At 46.5% G+C, this 26,877-nt stretch overlaps 2 protein-coding genes across 7 annotated transcripts in view; both read right to left on the bottom strand.

Annotated features, from left to right (window-relative positions):
- Window positions 1–1,954: 1,954 nt before the first annotated feature.
- Window positions 1,955–8,616, bottom strand: REEP2 (receptor accessory protein 2). 3 transcript variants are annotated; one of them, XM_042984790.1, is made up of 8 exons: window positions 8,436–8,616; window positions 6,509–6,581; window positions 6,149–6,225; window positions 4,338–4,458; window positions 3,988–4,101; window positions 3,492–3,633; window positions 3,254–3,384; window positions 1,955–3,168 (listed from the first exon to the last, which is right to left on the bottom strand). In XM_042984790.1, the coding sequence occupies exons 1-8, from the start codon at window positions 8,465–8,467 to the stop codon at window positions 3,100–3,102; spliced, it is 759 nt and encodes a 252-aa protein (XP_042840724.1). In that variant the 5' UTR covers window positions 8,468–8,616; the 3' UTR covers window positions 1,955–3,099. The 3 variants fall into 3 exon arrangements, with proteins under 3 accessions (XP_042840724.1, XP_042840723.1, XP_042840725.1); XM_042984789.1 differs by having other exon boundaries at window positions 3,492–3,639; window positions 8,436–8,615; XM_042984791.1 differs by having other exon boundaries at window positions 3,492–3,639; window positions 6,509–6,660; window positions 8,436–8,612.
- A 1,783-nt stretch (window positions 8,617–10,399) lies between these two features.
- The window catches only part of KDM3B (lysine demethylase 3B), a 74,912-nt gene continuing 58,434 nt past the window's right edge, over window positions 10,400–26,877 (bottom strand). For all 4 annotated transcript variants that reach the window (XM_042984752.1, XM_042984750.1, XM_042984755.1 and 1 more), the window contains 12 exons: window positions 26,200–26,327; window positions 24,773–25,052; window positions 23,657–23,913; window positions 19,819–20,085; window positions 18,826–18,997; window positions 18,347–18,437; window positions 18,079–18,209; window positions 16,965–17,084; window positions 15,854–15,993; window positions 15,186–15,362; window positions 14,559–14,693; window positions 10,400–11,833 (listed from right to left, as the gene is read on the bottom strand). In XM_042984752.1, the coding sequence (XP_042840686.1) occupies window positions 11,753–11,833; window positions 14,559–14,693; window positions 15,186–15,362; window positions 15,854–15,993; window positions 16,965–17,084; window positions 18,079–18,209; window positions 18,347–18,437; window positions 18,826–18,997; window positions 19,819–20,085; window positions 23,657–23,913; window positions 24,773–25,052; window positions 26,200–26,327 (1,979 nt within the window). In that variant the 3' untranslated portion in view covers window positions 10,400–11,752. The remainder of the gene's footprint in view (window positions 11,834–14,558; window positions 14,694–15,185; window positions 15,363–15,853; window positions 15,994–16,964; window positions 17,085–18,078; window positions 18,210–18,346; window positions 18,438–18,825; window positions 18,998–19,818; window positions 20,086–23,656; window positions 23,914–24,772; window positions 25,053–26,199; window positions 26,328–26,877) is intronic.

Genomic DNA, 26,877 nt, shown 5'->3' with positions numbered 1-26,877 from the left:
CATGAGGACATTCTATCCAGGGACCTCAGGCCTGGAGGGCTGTCCAGTGTCCCCCAGCACGGTGGGACAGAGGGCTAGACCTTAGCTCCCACTCAAAAGCTAATATCTCTCAATGCTCACTGGGGACCCAGGGAGTGAACAAGAATTCTCCACATAGTTTTAACCATACACCTGTCTTGTGACATCTCTTCCCCACTCCCCTGGCCTAGAGGTCTACTGAGGAGGAGGGGAGAGAGAAGGTGGTCCTAAGGAATGAGATGGCAAGATGTCACCTAGACCCAAATGTGTCCTGCCTGCCCCTCCAAGAAGCTGATCCCTCCATCTTCTTGTCACCCTCCATCTTTCCTCTCCTCCCCTGCACCACAGGGGCCAGGCCCTGTGCCGAGTTCTAGGAGACTGTTTCCACGGCAACGGACCAAGGAGCTTGGAAATCTGAGCATGTTCCTGTTGACACAGAGAAACCCAGATGTGCATGGAGAGCCTGGCAGTGGGGAATCTGTCAGTGACCTTCTTAGCAAGTGGTCACTGTGGGTGCAAGCATGTATCTGTGTGCATCCATGCACACGCGTTCATATTTGTGTGTTATGCAGCAAATGGGATTTAGGTTAGGGAGGGCCTAACCTGGTTTTCTGGCCATATGGTAGCTGCTAGCATGAGACTGCAGCATCTTACTCTCTCGAGATCTTTCTAGAACAAAGGAGTCTCTCCCTGAATCCTATCCTGACGCATCCTCTCCTTTCTAGAGGAAGGGACCAATTTGCTCAGAGGCCAGTGGTGAAAAGAATGACCTTCAGAGGGCTGTTGACTGGAGGATTCCAGAGAAGATGAAAAGGGCATTTCACACTCCACCTCCACCATGACCTCAGTTCAGGAAGTTCTTGGCCACTTTGGCCTGAGTGTGAGGCTGGAGAGGACATACCTCTGTGATGCCGGGGAAGGGAGAGGGAAGTCTGCTGTAGGGGCATTTTGCCAACTGTGGGGTCCAGAGCCTGGGGCTAGGTCCCCACACACCCTATGCCACACCCCATGCTCTGCTTCCTTCATTTTCCTTCTACAAAGCTGCACTACTGTTTCTCCCCTTCCTTCTCCCTTCCTCCTCCCTGCCTTGCTCTCTCCCCCCTCCCTCTCCACTCTTTCCCTTTGTTTTTCTCTTCCCATGCTGCCTCTGCTCCTCTGCCATCCTTTCCATTCTCTTGGGCACCGCCTTGCAGGGCTTATCCCCAGCCAGTTGTTCCCCTTGGCCCCTGGTGGTCTTCTACCTCCCAAGGACTCAGACCCCATGCCCTGCAGCCTCCTTCCTTGTCTCCTCCAACCTAGCCAAGCAGCCCAGGGCTCAAGCCTTTCCTCCTGGGGCCACAGGGACTATCTCTTTGTCTCCAGTCCTTGGTGTCCTGTCATCCTTCTCTGTCCCCAGGCTCAGACATGCACTGTGAGGCTGGTTCCCCATCTCTACCTCTTCCCTCAGCCTGTCTCCTCCTTTCAGAGTCTCTCCCTCTCAGCCCTCCTCCAACATTCTTAAGCCTTTCTAAGCAGCATGGCCAACCAGTTCCTTGCCCAGCAACCCCGAAATCCTATTCCCTCTTCCCTGGGACACTCATGGGGGTCTTTATCCTCAGAGCTTATACTGACACTTTCCATAAGGTACCAGGAGGTCCACTGGGGATGGAGGTCTCTGGGCAGAATTCCAAGGGACAAGACAACCTTGACAGTTGGAGACCCCTAGGCCTTCATAAGTCATGATCCCTCCTACTCCTCTGGCTGTATCTTGAACCTCCAAACCATTTTCCCAGATGGACCAGCTCAAACCTATCTCTTATCTTGGAGATCAGAGCTCTTGGGTCTCACATTCTGACCTTGTCCCCCCTTCCTCCTATAGCTGAGCCCTGCTTTTTACTTGAGGTCCTTCCCACCTGGGGACTGGAGGAGCAAGAACAAAGTACAGAGGCCGAAATACATGAGGTGCCAGAATTTGGTTTATTGGCTCATCCAGTGCCAAAGGTCCAATGGGCACCCTCTTTTCATAGAATTGGAAGCACTTTGGCTCCAATATTTCTTTTCTTCTTCACACATTCCTCCTGAAGCCACGGCAGAAGCTGGGGTAGAGTGTGGGGCAAAGGCTGGGCTAATAAGGGTCTGCCTGCTTACATGGGCTCAGTTTGCTTGGCACAGGAAAAGGAGTCTGGAGAAAAGGAAGATGGGCCCCCAGGTGAGGAGGAAAGGAGCTGGCTCAGCAGGGCCCTCTACAATGGGCCCTGAGGGGTAGAGGAGCCCAGCCCAGGGGCAGGGCAGGAATGGGAGGAAGCAAAAGGGTATCAAGGGCAGAGGAGGAGATAAGAGGCCTTCAGAGCCTCATCCTCTCTTGGGCTGAGCTCCTCTGAGGCTCTGAGAGTAGGAGGGAGGGCTGAAAGCAGGGAAGGGCCAGCTAGCTGTGGGGCTTAGGGTGGGGGATGGTCACTGCTGGCAGGAAAGTCCTTTACTCAAAATCTCCCCAGCCCTAGACCTAGAAAGATACACACACACACACACACTCACACCCCTAGGACCCCACTTCTTTTTAGTGGGGACATGTAGCACACAGCCCTATCCAATGCCCCCAGCTGCAGCTCTGGCCTCATCATCCTGGTCATTTAAGCACATGCTAAGCCCCTGTCCTCCATTCACATCTGTGGCCTGTGCCACAAGTTCTCTGAAGCCTTCCCCTCTCCCTCCCTGTCTCCCAGGTGCCTTCAGGCCCATCTCTGGTCAGTCTGGGCTGTGACTGCTCCCCCAGCCCGGAGAGAGCAGTGGGGGCATATTAGGACCTCAGAAAAGGGGATGGCCATGGTCTTCAGCAAGGCACTGGGTGGGTGGGAGCAGAACTGGAGCAGGGAGAATAGCAGTTTGGGCTCTAAGGAGCCCCCGCCTCCTTGGGGGGCTCAGTCTTCAGTAACTCCTCCAGCCTCTACCCTCCACCCCCATAGCAGGGCCTCCCTCCCCTTTTCCAAGCCCTTCCAGAGGAGTGGTCACTGGGCAGGCACCAGAAACAGCCATCTGAGGGGCCCTGGGGCCGGAGGCGTGTGGGTTACTGGCACAGTGTGCAGCCTCCGGGGGATCAGAACCTCAAGCCAAGTCACCCCCACCAGAGGTCTTCTTCTTGGGCCGGGTCTTCAGTGTCTTGGAAGCCAGTGGCTGTGGGAAGGAGAGAAGAAGTTAGAGGTTCAGCCTGGGGTCACACCCCCTCCCCATTTCCCCCTGCTCTGGCCTGGGCTCTCACCTCAGCTTTGGGCACTTTTTTGACAGGTTTGACCCTCTTAGGGGCCTTGTCTCCCATATCATCTTCAGAGGTCTCTGTCCGGGGATCTGCCTGGTTTGTGCTAGATCTTAAATTCAGGGTAGGGTCATCTCCTGGTTTGGGGGAAGAAAGGAGAACAGAGGTCTGGCGGCTCTCCTACCTGGCCTCCATGCCCTTGAGGTCCCCCCTCCCTCTGCCCAGTCCTGGGCCCTGCCTGTACCTAAGTCCTCAATGGTATCCAGGAGGCTGCCAGGATTGGGTCGGAGACGGCTGTCAGGCCCCTGCAGGGGCAGTGCATCCTCGTCCCGGATCAGGGTCAGGTCCTGCATGCTGAAGCTTCGGAGCTTCTCTGATAGCACCCCCTGGCCCTAGGGTCACCACCACGCACCGGGAGAACCGGAGGAAGGGGCGGGGTGGAGATAGAGGTCACTATAGAGCACGGGCAGCCACTGAGCTCAGTGCTTTCCTCACACTATCCTCACCCAGTCCTTTGGCAGCACTGAAAGGCCCATCATTTCCCTTTGGACAGTTGAGGAAACTGGCTCAGCAAGTTGAAGTCACTTGGCTGGAAGGTGTTAGAACCAGGCCTACAACCCTGAGTTGCACAAGCCCCAAACCATCACAGCACCAAGGACAGGTTAGATGCAAAGAGGCTTGGCCAGGGGGATGAAATGAGCAAGGTGGGGCCCTGGGAGCCTGGTCTGCCCCCATCTCACCTTGGCAGCAGCGGTGACTGCAGCATTGGCAGCCAGGTTCAGGCCTCTCTTGCCCACTCTCATCATGGTCTCATAGCTCTTGTCTCGGGCCTGTGTGATGTACTCGTCGATTTCCTGAGAGGTGGGAGGGGAAGGAGTAGGAGGTGAGGGGTGGTCCCTGCTGGCTAGGCCATTCCCTGCCCCTGTTCACACCCAGACAAAGGCACTGCCTGCTCCAGGAGGCCAGGGCCCTGCCAGATCACTTCAGGTTCTGGGTGCCCACAAGGAGAGCCAGGAATGGACGTGGCTGCAGACACTGGGCTGCCATGGCCTGGGGCAGGCTAGGAAGTCAGCTGAGAGTGGAGGCAAACCTTCTCCTTGTTGGACAGTGTCGGGTGCACGAACTTGCGGTAGAGCACGCTGGAGCCCTTGGTATAAGGGGACAGCAGCCATATCACAAAGGCGATCTTGAGCTCAAAGTAGAAGGGGAACCTGTGGGTGGGACAGAGGCAAGTGGCAGAGCCTGGGATAGGGAGTCAGGAGGTGAGCTGATCCCCTGCAAGACCTTGCCTGGTTCCCCACCCCTTAGTGCACTGGGGTTCCCATGTGGCTCAGGAGACTGGGCATTTCCTTCTTTCTTTCCTTCTTTTTTTTAATTGTTTAAGTTTATTTATTTATTTTGAGAGAAACCGAGAGAGAGAGTGTGAGCAGGGGAGGGGCAGAGATAGAGGGAGAGAGAGAGAGAGAGAGAGAGAGAGAGAGAGAGAATCCCAAGCAGGCTCCAGGCTGTCAGTACAGAGTCTGATGAGAGGCTAGAACTTAAGAACCACAAGATCATGACCTGAGCCCAAATCAAGAGTCAGATGCTTAACTGACTGAGCCACCCAGGTGCCCCTTGGCATTTCTAATCTCAAGGAAAATGGGAGGCATAGCTGAGATTCCAAGGGGGATGGTAAGTGCCTCCAGCAGAATTCCCCTTGCAGTGGCTCTCTGCACATTTTTCTTTTGGGAGTCCCAGGCCTCTCACTCTGATAGAACACTCCTGCTTGTCTATCCCAGGGCCAACACAAAGGTGAGCTTCCTAACCTCCCAGGTCCACTCCTGGGTCCTCACCCCCTTCTCTTCCTGCCCTTCCTCCCACAAGGAAGACTGAAGCTTTTCCAGCTGTGCTCTGGATCCCATTCTTTGCTGCCTCTTACTTTTAAGGATTGGTGTCCATTCCCTGGCTCCTTCTCCTCAGGCCAGACTCCTTCATGTTTCCGACATCCTCACAAAGCACTTTCCTTTGTTTGTGGCAAGAAGCATCTATGCTAGGGGCTCCTGGGTGGCTCAGTCAGTTAAGTGTCTGACTTTGGTTCAGGTCATGACCTTGCAGTTTGTGAGTTTGAGCCCCACATCGGGCTCTCTGTTCTCAGTACAGCACCTGCTTCAGATCCTCTGACCCCTCTCTCTCTCCCCCTCCCCTGCTGGTTCTCTCTCTCTCAAAAATAAATATAAATAAACTTAAAAAAAAAAGAAGCATCTATGCTCACTGTCCTCACAATTTTTAACCCACTATTCTTTCCTAATCTAACCCTACTCAACTTCTGCTAAAACTATTTTTCTCAAAGGTCATTGGCCCTTGCAAGCCAATGCAGTCATCTTTTGTTCTCTACCTCTCCATAAAACTCTCTTCTCTCTTGATTTAGTGTTCTGTGCTTTGTTAGTACTCTCTTCCAAGAGGTATCTGCTCACTCAGTACACATTTTTTGAGCTCCTGCTGTGAACATACATATAGGTGATTAAGACATTCTCTGTCCTTCAAGGGTTCACAACATAGTCTAGTAGTGCTTTGAAATACTAGCACTGAATGTCTATAAGATTGAATCATATGCCTAGTTTACAAATAAGGAAACTGAGACCTAGGAAGCTGAAACCTGCCCAAAGTCATACAGGATGTCTAGCAGAAGCAGGTTTCCTGAATTCTATTATGGTGCTTTGGCTATCATCAGGTAGAAATGTGGGGGTTGGGTCTCTTATTCTACTGATTAAGCCAGGCCTGCACGGGGGGAGAGTGGACATCCAGGACCCCATGGAACTGTGGGAGGACTCTACCCTGGGTCTCAATCTTCTGTTGGGCTGGTGGGGGTAGAGAGTCTAAACTCTGGACCCTGAGATGCAGGTTGGGGATGCTGGACCTCACCAGGAAAGCACAATATCCGTGAGTGTCTCAGCCGTGGTGAAGAAGGCAAAGACGATCCAGTACATCATCCATTTCACCTGAAGGTACAGAGAGCAGTATTAGCTGGGGCCTTGAGGGAACACCCAGGACCCCATCTCTCTTGCCAACTATGCTGGAGGTGTTGTGGGGAAGGGACACTCGGGACCTCAACTTTGCCTGTGAATCACACCACAGGGGAAAGGGAACACAAAGGAACTTCCTTGAAGTAAGGTCTCATTAGTGCTGAAGCACTGGCACAAAGTCACTACTGTCTGTATTGTGATCCACTGGCCTATCTTTGCCACATGGGGTGGGTAGGAGATTAAAGGGTCATAAACTCACATATTCCTTCACGTTTTTTGTCTTCACGGCCTTGTAGGAAGAATAGGCTGGGTACAAGGTGCCAAAGATGAGCCTAGGGAGGCAGGCATGGTTACTGGTCCCCTCGGCCAAGAGCAGTGGCCTCTCCCTCCCAGCTCTGCATCAGTCAGTCCCTGGGTAGGTAAGGGGAGAAGGACAGAACTCCAGAGTGCCACATCAACTGGACTGATGAACTCAGGCCAGTGGTTACAGTCAAAGCCATTAAGCCTCAGGTGACAAGCTTGGAGGTCCCCAGCCAGTGAAGGTGATGTCTCTCGCCTCTCTGTTTTTCAGTTTTTCTCCAGCCCCTTAGGTAAAGAAAGACCCAGAGGCCAGAGGGTCCAATGTGGTATCTTCACCCATGATCACTGGTTATCCGTATTGTGGGGAGTGGGGGTCTGGTCACTGCAACAGGGTGTCTCCCTTCTCCAGATACTGTGCTCATTCATACCTGTCTGCCCTTACCTTCTACCTCTAGTTCTGAGCCAGGCTGCTTAGGGCCAGGTCTGTAGGGGAACCAGACACCACGTAACAGGGCACTCTATGTGGCAATCAGAGGCACCTCTGTGGCTCTGGGGACCTGGGGCATAGAGGGCACAGGGGCAGGAGGCCCTAAGAGGGGCAAAAGGTTTATTCCCCCATAAGTACACTTGGACCAAGCTCAGGGGAGGGTCCTGGGCTCGAGGCCCTAGCTGGAGTACAACCTGGTAGTGATCCCATTAGAGAGACCATATATAGGACACGGGTGAGGGAAGGAGAAGACTGATGCTCCCCAGGGAGCTCATCCAGGCAAGAGAGAAGCAGCCACTCTGAAGGGCACAGGGAGGTATGACGCCTGTGGATAACCTCTGGGGTGGGATGGGGGAGAGGAAGGAGGGAGACTCCAGTGACAGGGAGCCAGAATACAAGCACATAACAGCACTGAATGGGAAGAAGGCAGGGGGAGGGAATTCTGGGGTGTCAGTCCCCCGCGGTAGAGGCTGAGGGGCAGGGTCCTGGGGCAGGGTCCTGAGCCAGGGTAGGGGTTGGCTGAGGCCCAAGCAAAGCCCCTGCTGGGCCCAGCCCCCTGACCATGTGTGGGTATTGCCTGTTCTCCCAGGGACCTGCCTTTTACAGGCAAGATACTTTCAAACCGACCTGTGGAGAAGGGGTCGGGGTGGAGTCCTCAAGGACAAAGTGTGGGGTGTGGAAGCAGGCTTCCCTCCTGGAGCCTGGGGGAGGAGCAGGGACAGAGCTCCACAATGTAGCTGGCAGCCTGGAATGAAGGCCACCTAAGGCCCTCCCCTCTGTGGCTTTCACAAATCCAGGCTGAGCACACATATCCCCTCCCGGTTACCTCCCACACTTTGTCCTCCAAGCATCTCTGCTTCCCAACACCCAGATGTCCTCCCTGGGGGGCCTTCAGAGCTTATGCCCTCATCTCTAGAGTCCTGATAGTGGAAGAGAGAGGAGGCCAAGGCTGCTAACTACGGCCCTAAGCAATGGAATGATGAGGCCCTGTCTGGCTCCCCGCTCTTCCATTAGCCCTCTCCCCGCATGAAGATGACGGCCCAGGTCTGAGTTGCTCCTTCAGCCCAGATCTGCTAGGTGGGGGAGGGGACATGCTGCCTCCCCTTCATAAATCAAGCCATGCTGCCCAGCCCTAGGATGAAGGAACACCGAAAATTGAAAATAAAAGGGGTGGGAAGCCAGGCTTACTATGCTCCTCTAATGTTCCCCCCTCAGGTCCTGGGTCCTACTCTTCCATGTCTTGTCTCTGGGAACCCCAAATAGGAACGATGTTCCTTTAGGGGACTCTGTTGTATGAAGCCACGGAACGGTCCATGCTGGGCTTCAACACCCCTCAGCCCCCAATTCCCATTCCCCATCCCCCTCCCTGCCGGCCGCGCCCCGCCACCGCCGCACTCACACCACCAGGCGAGAGATGATCCAGGACACCATGGCGGGGCCGGGCGGGGCGCGGGGCGGGGACCCGGCCCGAGCGGAGGATGCAGGTGCCGGAGGTCGAGCGGCGGCGGCAGCAAGAGCCGCAATAGCAGCAGCAGCCGCAGCAGCAGCCGCCGCGGGGGCCGCGAAGTGCCGAGCAGCCGCGGTTAAAGGGGAGGTCCCTGCCGCAGCGGCGGGCCGTGGGCGGCGGCGGCTCTTAAAGGGGAGGCCCGCCGGCGGCGGCGGCGGCGGCGGCGGCGGCGGCGGCGCGCCCCCCTGCACCTGCTATCACCGGGCATGCGCCTTTGACCCTCACCGCCCTGCCTTCGTCTAATCGCTTGTTCGTCTTCCTTGGATTCCAAGCCGTGGCTTGAGGTCCTTACAGGCCTTCAGGTTCCATCCTGACGTCCTAGCCCTCCTCCTGCCTTGCCCACATCAGGCTGAAAGGTTTAAACATTCCCCCAGGAATACTAGCTAGGACTTATTGAGTGCTTACTGTGCCAGCCTCTGAGCTAAGAGCTTCACATGCATTATTTCACTGAATCCTCATTTCATAAGGCAGAGGTTATAATTATCCTCATTTTGAAGATAAGGAAATGGGAAGCTTAGGGAAGTTCAATAATTTGCCAAGGTCACAAAACCACTAAGTCATGCTAAGGTATGAACCCATGAAGTCTATTTTAATCAGGCCACTTCTCCTAACTGCTGACTAGCAAACTGTCTTCCTCCATTACAGGCCCTGTAGACACCCACCCAAGAACTTCTCAAGTCAAAGGTATAGCTATAGCTACACCTGTCCACCTCACCCCTTCGTGGCCACTACCAATCAATCCTGTTGGAGGACCCGTCCCCCACTCTGATGTGCTTTTTTACGTTGTCGCTTGCTAAGCTTTGCAGGGACAGAGCCCAGGCTCTCAAGGTGAATACCCAGGGGTAGACCCTCTTTAAACAAAGGGGTAGGGAGGCATGGCGTCTGGGTTGGAGATGGATCTAGGGCCTCCAGTTCCACCCCCATCAGCAAATGCTGGCAGCAGTGTATGCCCTAATTCTGAAGACATTTATATCCAGAATGTAGGCTAGCCCGCCTCCTGATTTTCACCAAAGCAACAAAGCTCCAACCTCTGCAACCCCCTTTCTCCCCATTGCTTTCCTTTCCTGTCCCATTTCAAAGCTTCTGCATTCTTTAAGTGGAGGTGTGAGTCTTCTGGTGACCACAGCCTCGACCCGTGCCCATCCAGCCTGAAAGGACACGTTCAGAGCTCTGTATTTCAGTTATGGTCCTATTCAAACTCAGTATCCTTGAACCACACAATGGTCTATTTCCACCCTGATAATTGTATTTCCAGGCTCAAACACTTTGGAAGATGTTTTCCAACAGAGTCTGGAGAAGCAGCCTCCAATGACCCCTCTTGCTATTCTTTACAACTTCCTCTTCAAAAGGCCTTTTCTAATTGGAATGTAGTCTGTCCTTACTCCTCAAGCTACTTTAATTGCTGATTTATAAACAAAAAATCCACTTGGGTCTTTTCCCACCAACTGAGGTGGACCTAGGGCCACATGTTTCATATGTGGGCAGCTGGGCCTCCTGCTTTGAGGAACCTCATCACTGATCACCCAAAACCTTGCTCAGGCTGTCCCCCACTGCGCTTACCCCCAGCTGCTCTAGGAAGGTTAAAGACCTCATCTTTCCCACTCCATTCACATAGCATCAACAATGGAAAACCCATCTTTTCTGCCACTCTTTTCCCTTCACCCCCCAAACCCACAAACCACAATGACCTGGCACTTTCCTCTCTCAAATGGGCACAAATTCAGGAAGTAAAGGGTAATCGGATGCAGCAATGTAATGAAGGTCAGAAAATGAACCATTCGCCACCTCCAACCCCGCCCTCAACCTGCCTTTGCTTTTTAGAATGGCCGGCACAGAAGAATTTAGTCCACTCCAAACAGATTTGTTAGATTTTTAATAAGAACATGGAAATCCCAATCAGCCCTTCAACAAAATTAAAATACAGAAAGTGAAATTAAAAGTATTCTACAGTAAATGACTTTTATTAAAAAAAAAAAAAAAGGTAATTGTGAACATATAAACAAGCCTGCAGGGCACTACAGTACAGCTGGAAAGAAGATAGATACATTTTCCAATGTATCTATGGGCTAATGAATTCCATCGTTTTCAAATAAATTCTTAATAAAACTCCACAGAGTTGGAAAGTTTTGCTGAAAACATTTTTGGACAAAAAACCCAAAAAACCAAACAGACTCATGTAGGAAATCAAACTTTCCTTTGCATTTGGAAATTTAAGAGGAGTCCCAAGGGAACGCTGGTAATATGTGAAAATGGTTCCTGCGACACCAGTGTGTGTATCGGTAAAACACACCACAGCTCAGACATGACAAAGTTCTTTCTCAGATGGCTGTTCCCTCAAGATAGGACTGAGATGGGAAGGGAAGAAACTAAAAGAATCCTAAAAAGCCAATTCTTTTCAATTCTGCTTTGGCTGATTTTGTGCTATAATGGGCAGGTGATTTCTAAAAATCATAATTCTTCAAAGATTTTTATCGAAAGGAAGACTAAATGTAATGTGCCTTTCCTCATAATCCAGGAAAACAACTGTGGTATTTCAAAAATTCTAAAAATATCTACTTTCATGAAATAGTAACTATTTCACTACAAACCTATTTTTCACTAAATACACACGTTTCCTAATCCTGGAGCCTCCTGGGAAAAGCAGTGGGTTCTCCCTGGGTCCTGCAAGACTCCAGTGTTCACGAGAGAGATTGTGGGGAATGGCTTCACCCCGTCTCCTGGGATGGTCTGTGTCAGAGGTCACGTGCAGAGACACTGTCAGGCTTCCACCAGGTGTGTTTAAGCAATTAGCCCCTACTTGTACCAGTTATGTGATTCCCCCTACCTCCAAACACATTCCCACTTAACTAGGCACGAGAGAACAAAGAAAAGAAAGGTGTGCCCACATTCCCGGTTTCCATGAATCTCAAGTCACGAGAATGTGCAGGAAAGCCCAGCAATGTTCAGGCAATTCAGAGTCCCAAAGACCACAGGATGGGTATGTGGCACCCTTGGCTTGGAGTCTGAAACTGTGTGTGTGAACAGTGTGACTTTCCTGGGTCAACCTTCAGTGTTGAGGCAGCGTAGAAAAGAGTGGCTGGAGAGTTTGTAATACTGACCACACAGGCTCCCAGTGAAGGGCCTCTGCTCCAGCAGAGAACCCTGCCGTTCCCTGTATGTGTTGTGAGTGAAAGACCTGCTTCACAGGGGAGTTAACAATTTCTCCATGCCTAAGATCTTGCCAGTTTGGATTCATGAGCCTTGAGGGTGCCGACAGCATCTTTCACTGCGTGATAAATGATGTTCTTCACCTGGAGAGAGCAATCGGCACAGTCAGTTCATGGTGGCCTCATATTATATTCTCAAATGAAGATATATATTTTAAACAACCTATAAAGCCTACTAGTGAGTGAGGAAATCCTTCAACGAGGACTGCATACTTCCCAAATCAATCCCATAGATGATTTACAAATCACAGAGGATAGAAGGTCTATATTCAAAAAAGAATGATGAAATCATTTGAAAGGCTATATAATCACCATCATCTATGTACTTAGTACATGCTGGGCACACTATTGCTAAGTTTTTTGTTTTTGTTGCTTAATTTTTTAAAATGTTTGTTTATTTTTCAGAGAGAGACAGAGTGTGAGTGGGAGAGGAGCAGAGATAGGGACACACAGAATCCGAAGCAGGCTCCAGGCCCTGAGTTGTCAGCACAGAGCCTGACGTGGGGCTTGAACTCATGGACCACATGATCATGACCTGAGCTGAAGTCCGACGCTTAACTGACTGAGTCACCCAGGTGCCCTATTGCTAAGCTTTTTATGTGGACTTTCACTTAATCCTTACCACAGTCTTATTAGGTCTATTCTTTAAAAAAAAATTTTTTTTTAATGTTTTATTTATTTTTAAGACAGAGAGAGACAGAGCATGAGTGGGGATGGGGCAGAGAGAGAGGGAGACATAGAATGTGAAGCAGGCTCCAGGCTCCGAGCTGTCAGCACAGAGCCCGACGTAGGGCTCGAGCTCATGAACCATGAGATCATGACCCGAGCCAAAGTTGGACGCTCAACCAACTGAGCCACCCAGGTGCCCCTGAGGTCTGTTCTGTTATTATCATCCCCATTTTTACAGATGAGAAACTGAGAAAAAATATTTTCTATTTTGTCTAAGAAGAACACATATTACACGTGAAGCAGGAAGGAATAGTTAGAGTTACTAAAATTAAGTGAACAGGCTAAAGACAGTTTTAAACCAAGATAGTGATTATTTCTGGGGAGGGAAATAAAGAGACAGAATGGGGAAGGGTATATGGAAGCTTCAATAATGTAGTTGTTCTATATGTGTATGTTGTATAATAAGTATGTATAGGATGCTTTATTTCTTAAGGTGAAGGATGGGCACATAAGCTCCCTTTTGCTATTTTTTATTTAAAAACTTTTGTATTGGGGCGCCTAGGTGGTTCAATCAGTTAGGCCTCCGACTTCGGCTCAGGTCATGATCTCACGGTTTGTGGGTTCAGGCCCTGCCTCGGGGTCTGTGCTGACAGCTCAGAGGCTGGAGCCTTCTTTAAGATTCTGTGTTAACCTCTCTCTCTGACTCTCAAAAAATGAATAAACGTTAAAAAAAAATAATTTTTGTATTAATTAAACAAATATTTTTTTTATTTAATTTTTTTAATGTTTATTTATTATTGAGAGACAGAGTGTGAGCAGGGGAGGGACAGGGAGAGAGAGGGAGACACAGAATCTGAAGCAGGCTCCAGGCTCCGAGCTGTCAGCACAGAGCCCGACATGGGCCTCAAACTCACAAACCGTGAGAATATGGCCTGAGCCCAAGTCGGATGCCTAACCGACTGAGCCACCCAGGCACCCCTAATTCAACAAATATTTTTACTGAGTACCTAGTATGTATCAGATATCATGCTAGGGAAAAGCAGTGAATAAAGGAGTAAAATTCCTGCCTTCATGGAGCTTAAATAGCTTATATTCTAGTAGGGATACAAACAAACAGAAAAAATACATAGTATGTTAGACAATAAAAAATACTACAGACAAAAATAGAGCAGTGACAGAGGATTGAGAGTGTTGGAGGTGACATATTATAAGTAGAGACCTAATGGAGCTGAGATCTGAAAATACATATGTCTGCATATTTGCATTATATCTATAATATCAATGTTATCTATCAATGTGATTGTACTTTGTAATAAGAACTTTAAGGTTGAAACGTTCAAAAAAATTTTTTAAGTTTATTTATTTTTGAGAGAGAGAGAGTGAGTGTAAGCAGGAGGGGCAGAGAGAGAGGGAGACCGAATCCAAAGTAGGCTCTGCGCTGTCAGCATAGAGCTGGAGGCAGGGCTCGGAACACAAACCCACAGATCAAGACCTGAGTCAAAATCAAGAGTTAGATGCTTAACCGACTGAGCCACCCAGGCAGCCTGAAATGTTCTTAATTTTTAAAAAGGAACAGCAAAAATGAGGAGACTCAGGGTTGAAGATGTCTGAATCTACCTGCGGGAGGCTGGGAGACTATATTCAGATTGCTGAAGTCCTGCCTGGGAAATCTTGCTTCCTTCTTCTTCTTCTTTTTTTTAATGCTACTAAAGCACCCAACAATTCTTAGGGATATGGATTGCAGTACCTAGCAGGGCATTAAGGAATGGAGCCTGCACAGAAACATGCTGTGAGAAGCAGCTCTGGGGAAATGCCCTTCTTGGAAACATGCTTGGAACACTCTGCCACAGTGCTTTCGCCATCTAACTGGGAAAAGTCAGTCTAGTCAGTTATTAACACTGAAATACTTTATCTCCCAGGGGCAGAGAAATAGAAGATGATAGCAGAAATGACTAGGTTAATAGATGTGTATCCTCTAAAAGCAAATCGGAAGAGGACTCATTAAATACTCTGTGGAAGAGGATCATCTCTCCAGTAATACCTCCCATAGAATACCCTCAGAAAGCAGAATGCTCATCCTATGTATGTAGGCAAGCAGGAGATAAGGAGAGAGAGTGGGGGTGAAGGAGGAGTTATTTACCTGCAGTTTATCCTCATGGTTTGTATGAGTGTTAGAGAGATGCCTGAATTCCTGCGTCAGGCGGAAACAGTGCTTTACATGTTCTGGAGATACAAAGTCTTCTGCTACTTTTATGCAACTGTATAGATTGTGCACCTGGGAGAGGAAAAGTTCAGAGGGAAAAGAGCCCTGAGATGTTCAGCAATATATGGAAAATATCCATGATATAGTTTTAAAAAGAAGACAAAACCCCCCAAACTTGAGAAATGCTTATGATATTCCATTGTCATAAAAACAAAAGCAGAAAAATTCCAAGTATATATTTATAAATGAAAATGTTAGTATTCTCACAGAAGAGGATCTGGAAAAATATACACCAAACTGTTAACCACAAGCTACTTCTGGAGAAAGCCGGGTGAGGGGATGGAAAAGGGGCATGGCACAGGTAGCCGAGTTGGGACTTTCACTTTCTCCCTTATTTAAAAATTTTCAAACGTGCATTGAGAATTACACTGAAGAAACTTAAAGAGCAAAAAAGAAGTTGCAGTTTAAGAACAGTCAGCCTAATGCAGCCATTTATATGTATCTATTGCCAGATTAGTAGGAAACTCAGAAATAAGGAAGCCGATGGAATCCAGTGGAACCCACCTGGTGTGGGGCTCCAGCAGGTATGAAGACAGCATCTCCCAGGAACTGAACGATGGCCCAGCCTTGCACACCATACTCCTCATAGAGTCGCTTACGGAGGGTCTGGTCCAGGTACCAACTTTGGTCATGGATTGGGTCATGATCAGGGGGATTCTCTTGGCCTTGCTCTTCTCCAACCTGAAGCCATAACCAAACCCAAAGATGGAAAAATCAATGCGTAAAAATTATAGCATAAACCCAACTTCCTGCAGCAATGTCCCTAGTGGGGCCAAAGTCTTCTGCTTTATTCTATTCAACACCCTCCAGGTGTGGATTCAGGCCTTCAGGGCATTTGGACAAAAAGTACCTGTCTTTAATTTTTTTTTTTTTTTTAACATTTATTTATTTTTGAGAGACAGAGAGAGACAGAGAATGAGCAGGGGAGGCAGAGAGAGAGGGAGACACAGAATCCGAAGCAGGCTCCAGGCTCCAAGCTGTCAGCACAGAGCCAGACACGGGACTCGAACTCACAAACCGTGAGCTAAAGTCAGACACTTAACTGAGCCTCCCAGCCGTCCCAAAAGTACAGGTCTTACAAGCCAAGAAACCCCACACGAGAAACCTAAACAGGTGGTCTCATCACCCCCAGACCCTTCATCCGTGAGTGGATAGCCTACTTGGGGGCATACCTTTCGTAGCAATTCCCGGATCTTTTCTGCATCCTTGGCTGCATAGATGTGCCACAAAGCACCAGGCTTCTCCTTTCCATCATGAATCCTCTGCTTTGTCACCTCATCAGCATCTCCCTCATCAATTGTCTTGAGTACCTCTGAAAAGAGCAAAATTACTTTTCCAGTCATTTCACTTCTTCTGAGTAAAGCAAAATGTTCAATTCAAACAAGCTTAGTCTCTACTATTCTCCATCTCTCTGAAGCAATGTAAGGTAGAATCAAAGAATCAAAACTCATATTTGCCTAAGCTTTCTACACACAGTAAGAGCAACCCTAAATCTTCCTTAATAGAGACTCTGCATTTCTTTGGAGGGAGAGTAGTCTTTTAAAACATATTTCTTGCTCAAACTGTTTAGCCACATCTTATGTTCAACATGCAGGTTATTTCCTGCTGTAAGTAGACAGACTCCATGTACTTTTTCAAGACCTCTTTATAAACTCTAGGGTTCTACGGATATAAGGCCATGAAACATAAAGCTTCCCTGGCAAGTTAAGAGGGTAGACTTCTAATGCTTGTCTATTATGATCCTCTAAAGGACAACTAACGGAAGGATCTGCAGGTGTATCGCATTAAAAGCAAATGTGTGGCAGCAAATATCCAAAATAATGACACCAATAATCCCTGAACTGTGAGATTTTGAATTACGTATTTCTTTAACATTTTGTACATTTTCTAAAATGTCCATAATTAACACATATTAATTTTATACTGAGATGGCAGGGAGTAAAAATGCAGCAAAATATCACTTTGATGCTTTCGTTCTGCGCAAATAAGCTGGCTTTATCATCTGATAAATTGATCTGGCTGATGGCAAGTGAGCCAGACTACCCTTCCTTCTTTGCTCCTATTTCTGATGCTCTATACTCAGTGGAAAAGGGAGCATTCCCAGAAAGAGAATGACTGTGGTCAGAGATACATAAGTACCACTCTTCTTTCCTAAAACCTCCTTTCACTTAGCAACATCTACTGGGCACCTACTATGCATAGGCCCTGAGGAGAAAGACACCCGATTCTACTCCTGACGTTGAGCCTCACCATCCTGAAGTAGTGGGTATATAGAAATAGTACCTTCATCATGAGCACCCTCCCCGATGGGGATCCCAACATACACCATCACATTGACTGCATCAGATACATCTAAATGAAGGTTTGTTGTGCCAACTCTTCTATCTTCTGCGGTTATTAAGCCTGAGGGAAAAGGAGGATATGCAGGGTGAAAGGGCAATATTGTGAAAAATCCATACCAACTCTACAAGTGAGAACATACTCTAAGATGTTCTTAAATGGGTAACAGGGAGAGTGAAGTATATCTGTTTATTAAAAAAAATCACTCTCATCTCTTTTCTAGTGTTTTAAGATTGATTTCTAGTTCAGTTGACACTATAGTTTTGGCCATTCACTGAACCAATTCCACTCCCTACAACACTCTATTTTTTTTTTTTTTTTTTTAATGTTTCTTTCTGAGATAGAATGAGCAGGAGAGGGGCAGAACAGAGGATTTGAAGCAGGCTCTGCAGTGAAAGCAGCGAGCCTAATGCAGGGCTTGAACTCATGAACTGTGAGATCATGATGTGAGCTGAAGTTGGATGCTAAACTGACTGAGTCACCCAGGCACCCCAACAATCTTTCCTTTAAAAGAAAAACAGATATGTGCATTACTGACATACAAATGAGAATTGGCTTTCACAGTGATTTACGGCCTTATTGTGACTTCACAAAGAGCTTGCTGGGTGGTATGGAACTCTGTCTTCTTCACTGTTATTTTATCAAGGCTCTTAAAAACTAAGAATCATGTCTTCTTGCACAGAATGTTTGAGAGGAAACTTTCTAATTATTGTAGATATACAAAGTATAGATGTGATACAAATCAGTATGACAAAAGCCATAGCATTTAAATCCACCCTGGGGCCTGTGCCTGGCTCAGTTGGTAGAGCATGTGACTCTTGATCTCAGGGTTGTAAGTTCAAGCCCCATAATGGGTATAAAGATTACTTAAAAATAAAAAAAATCTTAACAAACAAACAAACCTCAAACCATTATGGCTACTGTTAAATTCTTTAGCACCTGTCACTTTGTGCTCTATTAGCTCTACACAGGACCCTGACTAAATATCTCCCTCTTTAGGTGAAATGGGGAACAGTAGTATCCCAAAAGGGCAATTACGGCTTTGGCTTCTTCATACCGTAGGCATTGTACATCTTGGGGCCCAGATCAGGTCTTACAAAGTAGCTGGGTAGCCTAGAAGCCAGATTGAGCCTGCCATCTCGTTTGGTGTACTCTGGCAGAGGAAGATTCTCCATCAGATCTTCAAACCTACAGAAGATCAGGAAAGATGACTTAGCTTGTTAAGAGGGAAAAAAGCAAAGAGGCAAAGTCCACTTTTCTATCATTACTTTGTGATGCTTCAGCAAGGCACAGGGTCTCAAGATGACCTACTGTAGTTCACTAACCTTGTGGGCATCATGTCTCGAAAATCTTCCCCAGGAGGCCAGTCCTTGAGTTTAAGCACCATAGGCTGCCCATCTTCTGATCTTAATCGCTCTGAAAGACAGACAGCACTCCCACAATCTGCTTGTTTGGCTGCTGCCTGGTTTTCCAAAGACTGCAAGTTTTAGGAGACTAACTTATTTTCACACTTATAACCCGTCCTAATGGACTAGGTGAGCTTTGTTTTCCTCGCCCACTGCTTTATTTAACACATGCTATATTTTTCCATCTCACAAAAATTCCAGCCTCAAGAGTGAAAGTGCTCCACACAACCCATGGGAGAAGGTGCTTAAGCCCAGGTGTGCTCTGGGAGCCAATGATTGCCAGGAGAGCTAGCTTGGTTGGCACCAAGACAGACTGTCCCCCCGCCAAGGGGGTATGATTTGTGTCCAAGGGCAGAGCTGGACTTCCTTTCCAGTCTGCCTTCATCAAAACTACTTACTGCATATGATCTCAAAGCCATCCCAGAAATCCCGAACTTTCACATCGGAAATTATAGCACAGTTCCTGCAGTTCACTAAGTCCACATCTTGGTCTCCAAATTCCTGGCTAAAGGCTTCTGGCTTCCAGAGTTCAGACTTGAGCTTTTTATGTACCCCTGAAACCAACACTGGCTGCGGAAACAAAATATGCCAATCAGAACGATTTAGGAAATACTTTTTAGCTCAGAGCTCAAGGACAGGATAGGTTTCCTGAGGACAACCTCTTCTTCATGATGATTTACTGTTCTGTCCCAGCTTCAGAATCTATAGGTTTCAACATGTCAGGTGCAGGAAATGGAAACCACTTCTCCATTATAATTTTTGAGTTTCATGCTGGGAGGCATGCTACAGAAATTACTTCTGTTGCTCTGGTATCTACCACTATTTTGAGGTGAGAGGACAAAAAGCTGACTAATGCAACTTTGAGAATACTTCCTCACAGTGAGAATGAAGAACTATCCAGACAATTCCATAACCTCCCCGTTTTTCAAGCACCTGCTAAAGTATAAAAATTAGGAAGTGTTATCACACTATCATCCAAATTTGTGCAGCCTTGGAACATTTACCTAGAAAAGTACTACCCATTTCTTTCTTTTTTTTTTTTTTTTTTTGTACTACCCATTTCTACCCACCTTCACCTTACCCCTATCACACTTAAGGATTTTCCTCTAAAAGTGTCATTAATGCCAGATCACCACTTCCCAGAAATTTCAACTACCCTTTTCAGACCACAGACCTATAAAGCTTAGAAATAGAAGGAACCACAATATATTTTTAGAAATCTTCTGATTTTTTAAAATCCAAGTAAAATCGAAGTAGCAAGGAAGTTTTCGGTGAACTTACTATGTCTCAATCTCCCTGTCAAAAAGTCTCCCAGACAGAATTGAAACTATTGTTGTAGTTGTGGTGGGCAAGCAGCCAGCTGGTCCTGGTAGCTACTTATCCTTACTTACCTGGCCTTGCTTCCAACATTCCCGGAAGATCTTCCAATTGTTTTTGTTGCTGGGGTCATGAAGACACAGAAGTCGGCCATCACAGAGCCAGGAGTGAGATGTATGGGGGTCCAGCACATTCAACCCCATCACCATCTCCTTCACTTCCTTTTGGGTATCAGTCAAGTTACAGGCCCGCTTTGCAGCATCTGAGGTTTTCTTATTTTCTACCACTGAGGCAATGATGTGGTCAAGGAAGTTGGGTAGGCTGGCCTTGTTCTTCACTCCCTGCCAGATACAATTCTATCAGGTAAGTATGAATGAGGCACCATGAGAAGAGCATTCAAAAAACTGTCTCACAACTGTACTCACAAGAAGGAGTTCTGACTTACCTGATTAAGTTTCACAAACGTTTCTGAGATACTTTTTTTTTTTTTTTCTGAGATACTTTTTGTAATTGAATGGGGGTTTATGAAGTCAGTATCTTAAATTTCCATCTTTTATACTGTGCTTTACATTTATGCCAGAAAAGTATGCAAAGATCCCATCTGCCTCAAGAGCCTAGAGACCTAAGAAATGTCTTTACCATCCAGCCTTGTATTAAGGATTTGCGTGTGGACCACAAGGATCACAAAATGCTTTAACTGAGTGAAAAAGATTATTTACTTTGAGGCTTATAAATTTTTTTCTGGCTAGCATGCCCAAGGATACTTCAACTAAGTAATAAAGTGACTTATCAAGGCAGTGTTTTTTATTTTAATTAAAAAAAAATTTTTTTTAACGTTTATTTATTTTTGAGACAGAGAGAGACACAGCATGAACGGGGGAGGGGCAGAGAGAGGGAGACACGGAATCGGAAGCAGGCTCCAGGCTCTGAGCTATCAGCCCAGAGCCCGACGCGGGGCTCGAACTCGCGGACCGCGAGATCGTGACCTGAGCTGAAGTCGGACGCTTAACCGACTGAGCCACCCAGGCGCCCCAAGGCAGTATTTTTTATTTCTTTTAATGTTTATTTTTATTTTTGAGAGAGAGAAGGGGTCAGAGTGCAAGCGGGGCAGGGGTAGAGAGAGACGGAGACACAGAATCCAAAGCAGGCTCCAGGCTCTGAGCTGTCAGCACAGAGCCCGACGCGGGGCTTGAACTCACGAATTGTGAGATCATGACCTGGGTCAAAGTTGGACACTTAACAACGGAGCCACCCAGGTGCCAAGGCAGTGGTTTTTTGTTTGTTTGTTTGTTTGTTTGTTTGTTTGTTTTTTAACCAGGGAGTATACCCCAAAAAAGTGGTAAATGAAAGTATTCAAAAGGAACTAAATATTCTGAAAGTAGTCTCCTAATGTTCAATTCTTCCCTTGCTTATCACCCCACTGAGAATCTCTCACACGTTCCAGGTGATGAAATCACCAGGCTCAAAAATCAAAGTGACATACCTAATGTCACAGAACTGAGAGGGCTTTTATAAAAAGCCTGAAGTATTCCTAAGTCTGAAGTATCACTAATTATTATCTGTACAAAGTACATGTAATCATAGAACTTCCTGGGAAAATCAAAAAAGAAAAAGGAGAACTGAAGGTCAGAGCAAGTACATATAAAAGAGAGCCAAAAGTAATTTTTTCAAGTCACTAATGCAAAAGAAACAAATAACCCACATCGTACATGGCTCAACCATCCACAGCTCACTGAATTTTAGCCACTAATTATAAAATAGAATGAGAAATATATTTATGTACTTGCTTGAAATGATCTCTAAGACAATACACAGTGAAAACAGAAAAGCAAGGTGTAGAGCATCTGAGTAAAAAAAGGAGGAAAAAAACCATACAATGACTGACCTGCAGAAAAGAAAACAGGTGGCTGGGAGATGATGATGGGAAGGAGACTTTTCACTACATCATTTAAATTTTTATCTTGTGAATTCATTCATTCAGTAAATGCTTACCGAATACCTACTATGTATCAAACACTGTGGCACTAGTGATACAGCAGTGAATAAAACAGTCAAAAATCTTTTAAGAAAAGGGAAGACAGACAACAAATCAGTCATGGTAATGAATGCTATGGAAAAAATAGTAAGTGCAGAGAAAACAGATATGGAGGATGGAGCTGTGATGGATTTTACAAAGGGTGGTTTAAGAAGGCTTACAGGACGTGACATTTCAGAAGGGAGGAGATGAAATTAATGATGAAGCAAGCATATGGTTACATGGCAAAGAGAGTTCCAAGTGGAAGAAAAGGGTAAGCGCAAAGGCTCTGAAGAGGGATTCTTGCCTGGTCACGGTCAGTAAGAAGGTGGGTGTGGTCAGAGCAGAGTGAACAAGGAAAGTGGTGGGTGAAGTCAGAGAAGTGCAAGGAAGAAGTCTTGCACAGATAAAGCTAGAGCATTATTGTCCACTGAAAGGATTCTGTTTATATTATCAGAGAAATAGGAAGCCCTTGAAGGATTTTCAGCAGAGCTAACAAAAATCATGTCAATGAAACCACTCATATTTAAAAAGAACCACTCAAGCTGCTGTGTTGACAATAGACTATAGAGTGGAAAAGGGAAGAAATAAAGGAGACCTGTAAGAAGTTTACTGCAAACATGCAGGCAAGAGAGGATGTTGGCTCAGACCAGAGAGGAAGTGGTGGAGCTAATGAGAAATGGGTGGACTCTGAATACATGTTATTTTTTATTTGAGAGAGACAGAGAGAGAGAGCGAGAGGGGCAAAAGGAAAGAGAGAAAATCTTAAGCAGGTTCCATGCTCAGCACAGAGCCTGATACAGGGCTCGATTCCATGACCCTGGGATCACGACCTGAGCTGATATTGAGAGCTGGACACTCAAATGGCTGAGCCACTGAGGTGCCCCTGCATACATTTTAAAGATCAGACTAAAAGGATGTGCTGGCAGATTAGATAGGAAATGTGAAAGAGGGGAGTCCCAAATGACTCCAAGATTTTTGGCCAAGCAACTGGAAGAATGCAGATGCTCATGACCAAGAGAGGAAACTACAGGAGAAGGAGGCTTATACGCAGAAGATCAGGCATATGGTCTTAGATGTGTTAGGTTTAGGTGTCTATTACAGATACCCAAGAAAAGGCAGTATGAATGTACTGTCTAGGTTAAAAAAAATAATAATGCCTGTTATTGTCAAGAAAATAGTGATTCCTGCTGACTGAAAATTTCAATGTCTCAATTTCTATTGACTTCTTTTAAAAAAAAAAAATTTTTTTTTAACGTTTATTTATTTTTGAGACAGAGAGAGACAGAGCATGAACAGGGGAGGGGCAGAGAGAGAGGGAGACACAGAATCTGAAACAGGCTCCAGGCTCTGAGCTGTCAGCAGAGCCCGATGTGGGGCTCGAACTCACGGACCGTGAGATCATGACCTGAGCCAAAGTCGGACGCTTAACCGACCAAGCCACTCAGGTGCCCCTATTGACTTCTTAACATGGCACAAAAAGGTTCACTATTTATTTATTAAACAATTTTCTTTAACGTTTATTTATTTTTGAGACAGAGAGAGACACAGCATGAACGGGGGAGGGGCAGAGAGAGGGGGAGACAGAGAATCAGAAGCAGGCTCCAGGCTCTGAGCCACCAGCCCAGAGCCCGACGCGGGGCTCGAACTCACGGACCGTGAGATCGTGACCTGAGCTGAAGTTGGACACTTAACCGACTGAGCCACCCAGGCGCCCCAAGGTTCACTATTTAAACGGATCTCAAACATTTCCCAAACGCGATGTAAGTAACTTGTCAGTTGGACAGACAACACAGATAACACAAGTTACCCATATATACTCTAATCCAGTTATCAGATCTCTGATGGCTCTTCCTTGGAAAAGCAGCAAAGGCTAGAGTTGTAGAAAGGACACTTACTGCTGAGGATGTAGAGAAGACCGGGGGGAAGGGTATGCCTGTGTCCAAGGGGGCTTGAGGAAGCTTTCCGGGTCCGGAGTGAAGGAGGTCTCGAAGGCTAGAGCCTTCGGTTTTGTTGTTGGAGGCAGTGGGACCCAGTAACAGACTGTTAAAAAGCTTTGGAGTCAATGGAGAGACCTTTGCAGTGGAGTTGAACGAGTCCAGCCCAAAGGGTGAATGAGACTCTTTACTGAGCACCGACCTCAGGGACCCTGCTTCTGTAAGGACATAACCAGGAATAGCATTAGGCATGACAAGTAATACCCAGCAAGCAAATGACTCCTAAAAATGAGCCAAGAGGGGAGGAGGACTTTCCCCTGCCCTGGTCCACAAACTACACAGTTTGTCCAGGCCAACCTTGACAAGGTTATGACTATAGCAGGATCACGGCCAAGGAGAAGCTCTCCTACTTCTTCCTTCCTTTACCAGATCTGGATTTCAAATTTCCTTTTGTTCCAATCCATCTTTCATCTCCCTCACTTTCTAACATAGTGTTTCTGCAAGGGGGTCTTCAGAATACTTGTACTGGAATCACCTGGAGTGTTTACTAAAAATGGAGATTCCTGTTTGTACTCTAAGAGAATGTCATTTAATAGTTCTGGTGGGGCCCAGGAATCTCTATTTATAATAATTCCCCAGGCAACTCTTGGGCCCATGGAAAATCAACCCTGGCTGCATAACAGAACCAACTGGAAGGTTAATAAAAATCTCCTATCAATTCTGACTAAAGAGGTCTGGGGTACAGCCCAGGCATGTGCCTTTTCTTTTGAAGTTTTATGTTTTATTTCTTAAAAGTAGACTCCACGCCCAATGTGGGGCTTGAACTCATCACCCTGAGATCAAGAATCGGATGCTCTACCAACTGAGCCACTCAGGTACCCAGGCATATGTCTTTTTTAAAAAAGCTCCACTTCTGTAAAAATATTGAAAGCAATTCCCTCATTTTATGTGATTACCCAGAAAAAGCAAGCATCATGTTTCATAAACGTGGATGGTCATGTGTGAGTTTGAAGAATCCGGGAATAAGTCCAGGTTCCACCCAAAGGCAGGGCAGAGGCTTGTGTTCGAGAATCTCACCTTTTGTTTCTTCTTTAGCCTTCTGAGTTGCTAAATCCGCCAACCAGTGCAGGGCAGATGAGGGGGGGGCTGTGTCAGGGCAAGGGGGCCTGATGGTTTTTAGCTCACTATTGCTATTTGAAGTCGAACTATCTGCTTTCAGAGACTCATCAGATCTGATGTCAGTGCTGTCAGCTTTGGGAACATGGTCAGTCTCTGATGTTGTTACTGCTGCAGTTCCTCCTCCGCCTGAGAAAGTGGTTTCATTTCCAGAAGAGGCACTAGGGTTTATGCTAGGGAGCTAAAGCACAGAAGGCCAACATGGTTAGAGTGCTGTTCTTGTGTAGGAAAAAAAAAAACAAACACATAGCAAGGGCTACTGACACTAAAAAAGTCTGGGAAAACAACCTGAAACTGTCTCATAAACTATTTCATTCATTGATTAATTTAACACATATTTAAGGAGTCCTACAACATGACAGAAACTATGCTTGGTTCTGTGAAAAAATCAGTGAACATAAAAATAAATAATACAATTTATTTTAAAATATTAAAATATATTTATTTAGCATGCCTGAGGCTCAGTTTCTGCAATGGTAAACCGATGATTAAAATGTGACCTCATAAAGCTGTTCTGAGGATTAAATGAGATAGTATATGCAAAGAGCTTAGTAGAGTGTTTGGCATACATCAATGTTCCATAAATGTTTACTATTCTATTACTGAATTTTCCACATGATTTGCTCTAATATGTCAACTCTATTGAAAATATATCTTGAGATCCCTCAGCCTTAATTCCTGTACCTCCTACAGACCATGAATTAGTAGTGTTCCTGGAAAGCACTCCAAATATAAGCAAGTTAGCTGTGTGTGTGTGTGTGTGTGTGTGTGTGTGTGTGTGCGCGCGCGTGCGTGTGTGTTTAAAACGGCCTCTTGTTCAAAACAGTTACCATCAAACCGGAATGACCTCCACCTCTGATAGAGCAATGAGCAAACCACTGCCTCTCTGGAGGCTTGGGATTGTTTTCAGAGTAGAATGATCCCAGCTCAGCAGGCCAATCTTCATATTTCTGTCCTCAGTACCTAACATGACAAGGACAGGGACCATGCACACATATTGGACTGCCTTCCTGTTAACCTTTTCTATACTCTTCACCTATACAAGGACCCTGAGGTATAAATCTTGACAAGATGAAAAGAATCTCATTGTGCTACTTATCAACCCAGCCTGAATTGGTTTTAAAGACAAATAAAGAGAAACTCATACCAGCTGGAGGGAATTAAAATCCCTTGAGTAACTTTTTGGGGGTTCTCTCTAGATAGGCTTCTCCATCCCCTAATTCCTCAGGAATCCTACAGTAGCCTAGGACAACACAGGTGAAAATGGGGCATTTCCTGGTACTAAGAAGAGAAGTTTCTCTCATTCATACCCACACATACCACTTTACCTGTGACATCCCATTGGTGACAGCAGGTCTCAACACAGATTTGTTTTGCCGACTAATACAAGGGCAGTTTGCTTTTATTCCCCACTTGCCCCGGGCAGCATGTACCATGTCTCCAATATTGTAAAGAGCTGGGAGAAAGAGAGCAACAGAAGCCTCAGAATGTTTTATGTGCCAGATATTGTGCTAGCGATCTCATTTACATTATCTTCCTCAATCCTTACCCACATTTCAATGAGGTGGCAGCTATTACCCTCAACATTTTTTTAAAGATATTATTTATTAGGGCACCTATGTGACTCAGTCGGTTAAGCATCTGACTCTTGATTTTGGCTCAGGTTGTAATCTCACAGTTTATGGGATGGAGCCCCGAGTCTGGCTCTGGTGCTGACTGTGGAGCCTGCTTGGGATTCTTTCTCTCTCTCTCTCTCTCTCTCTCTCTGCCCCTCTCCCATTTTCTCTCGAAATAAACAAACTTAAAAAAAAAAAAAAGGACTATTTTTTTAAGTTCATTTTTTAAGCAGGCTCCACACCCAACATGGGGCTTGAACTCACAAACCTGAGATTAAGAGGTCCATGTGCGGGGCACCAGGGTGGCTCTGTCAATTCAGCGTCAGACTTCAGGTCATGATCTCACCATTTGTGAGTTCGAGCCTGCATTGGGCTCTGTGCTGACAGCTC

This window comes from Panthera tigris, chromosome A1, assembly GCF_018350195.1.
Source record: "Panthera tigris isolate Pti1 chromosome A1, P.tigris_Pti1_mat1.1, whole genome shotgun sequence".
Taxonomy (NCBI): domain Eukaryota; kingdom Metazoa; phylum Chordata; class Mammalia; order Carnivora; family Felidae; genus Panthera; species Panthera tigris.
This window is presented reverse-complemented; position numbering and strand designations above follow the sequence as displayed.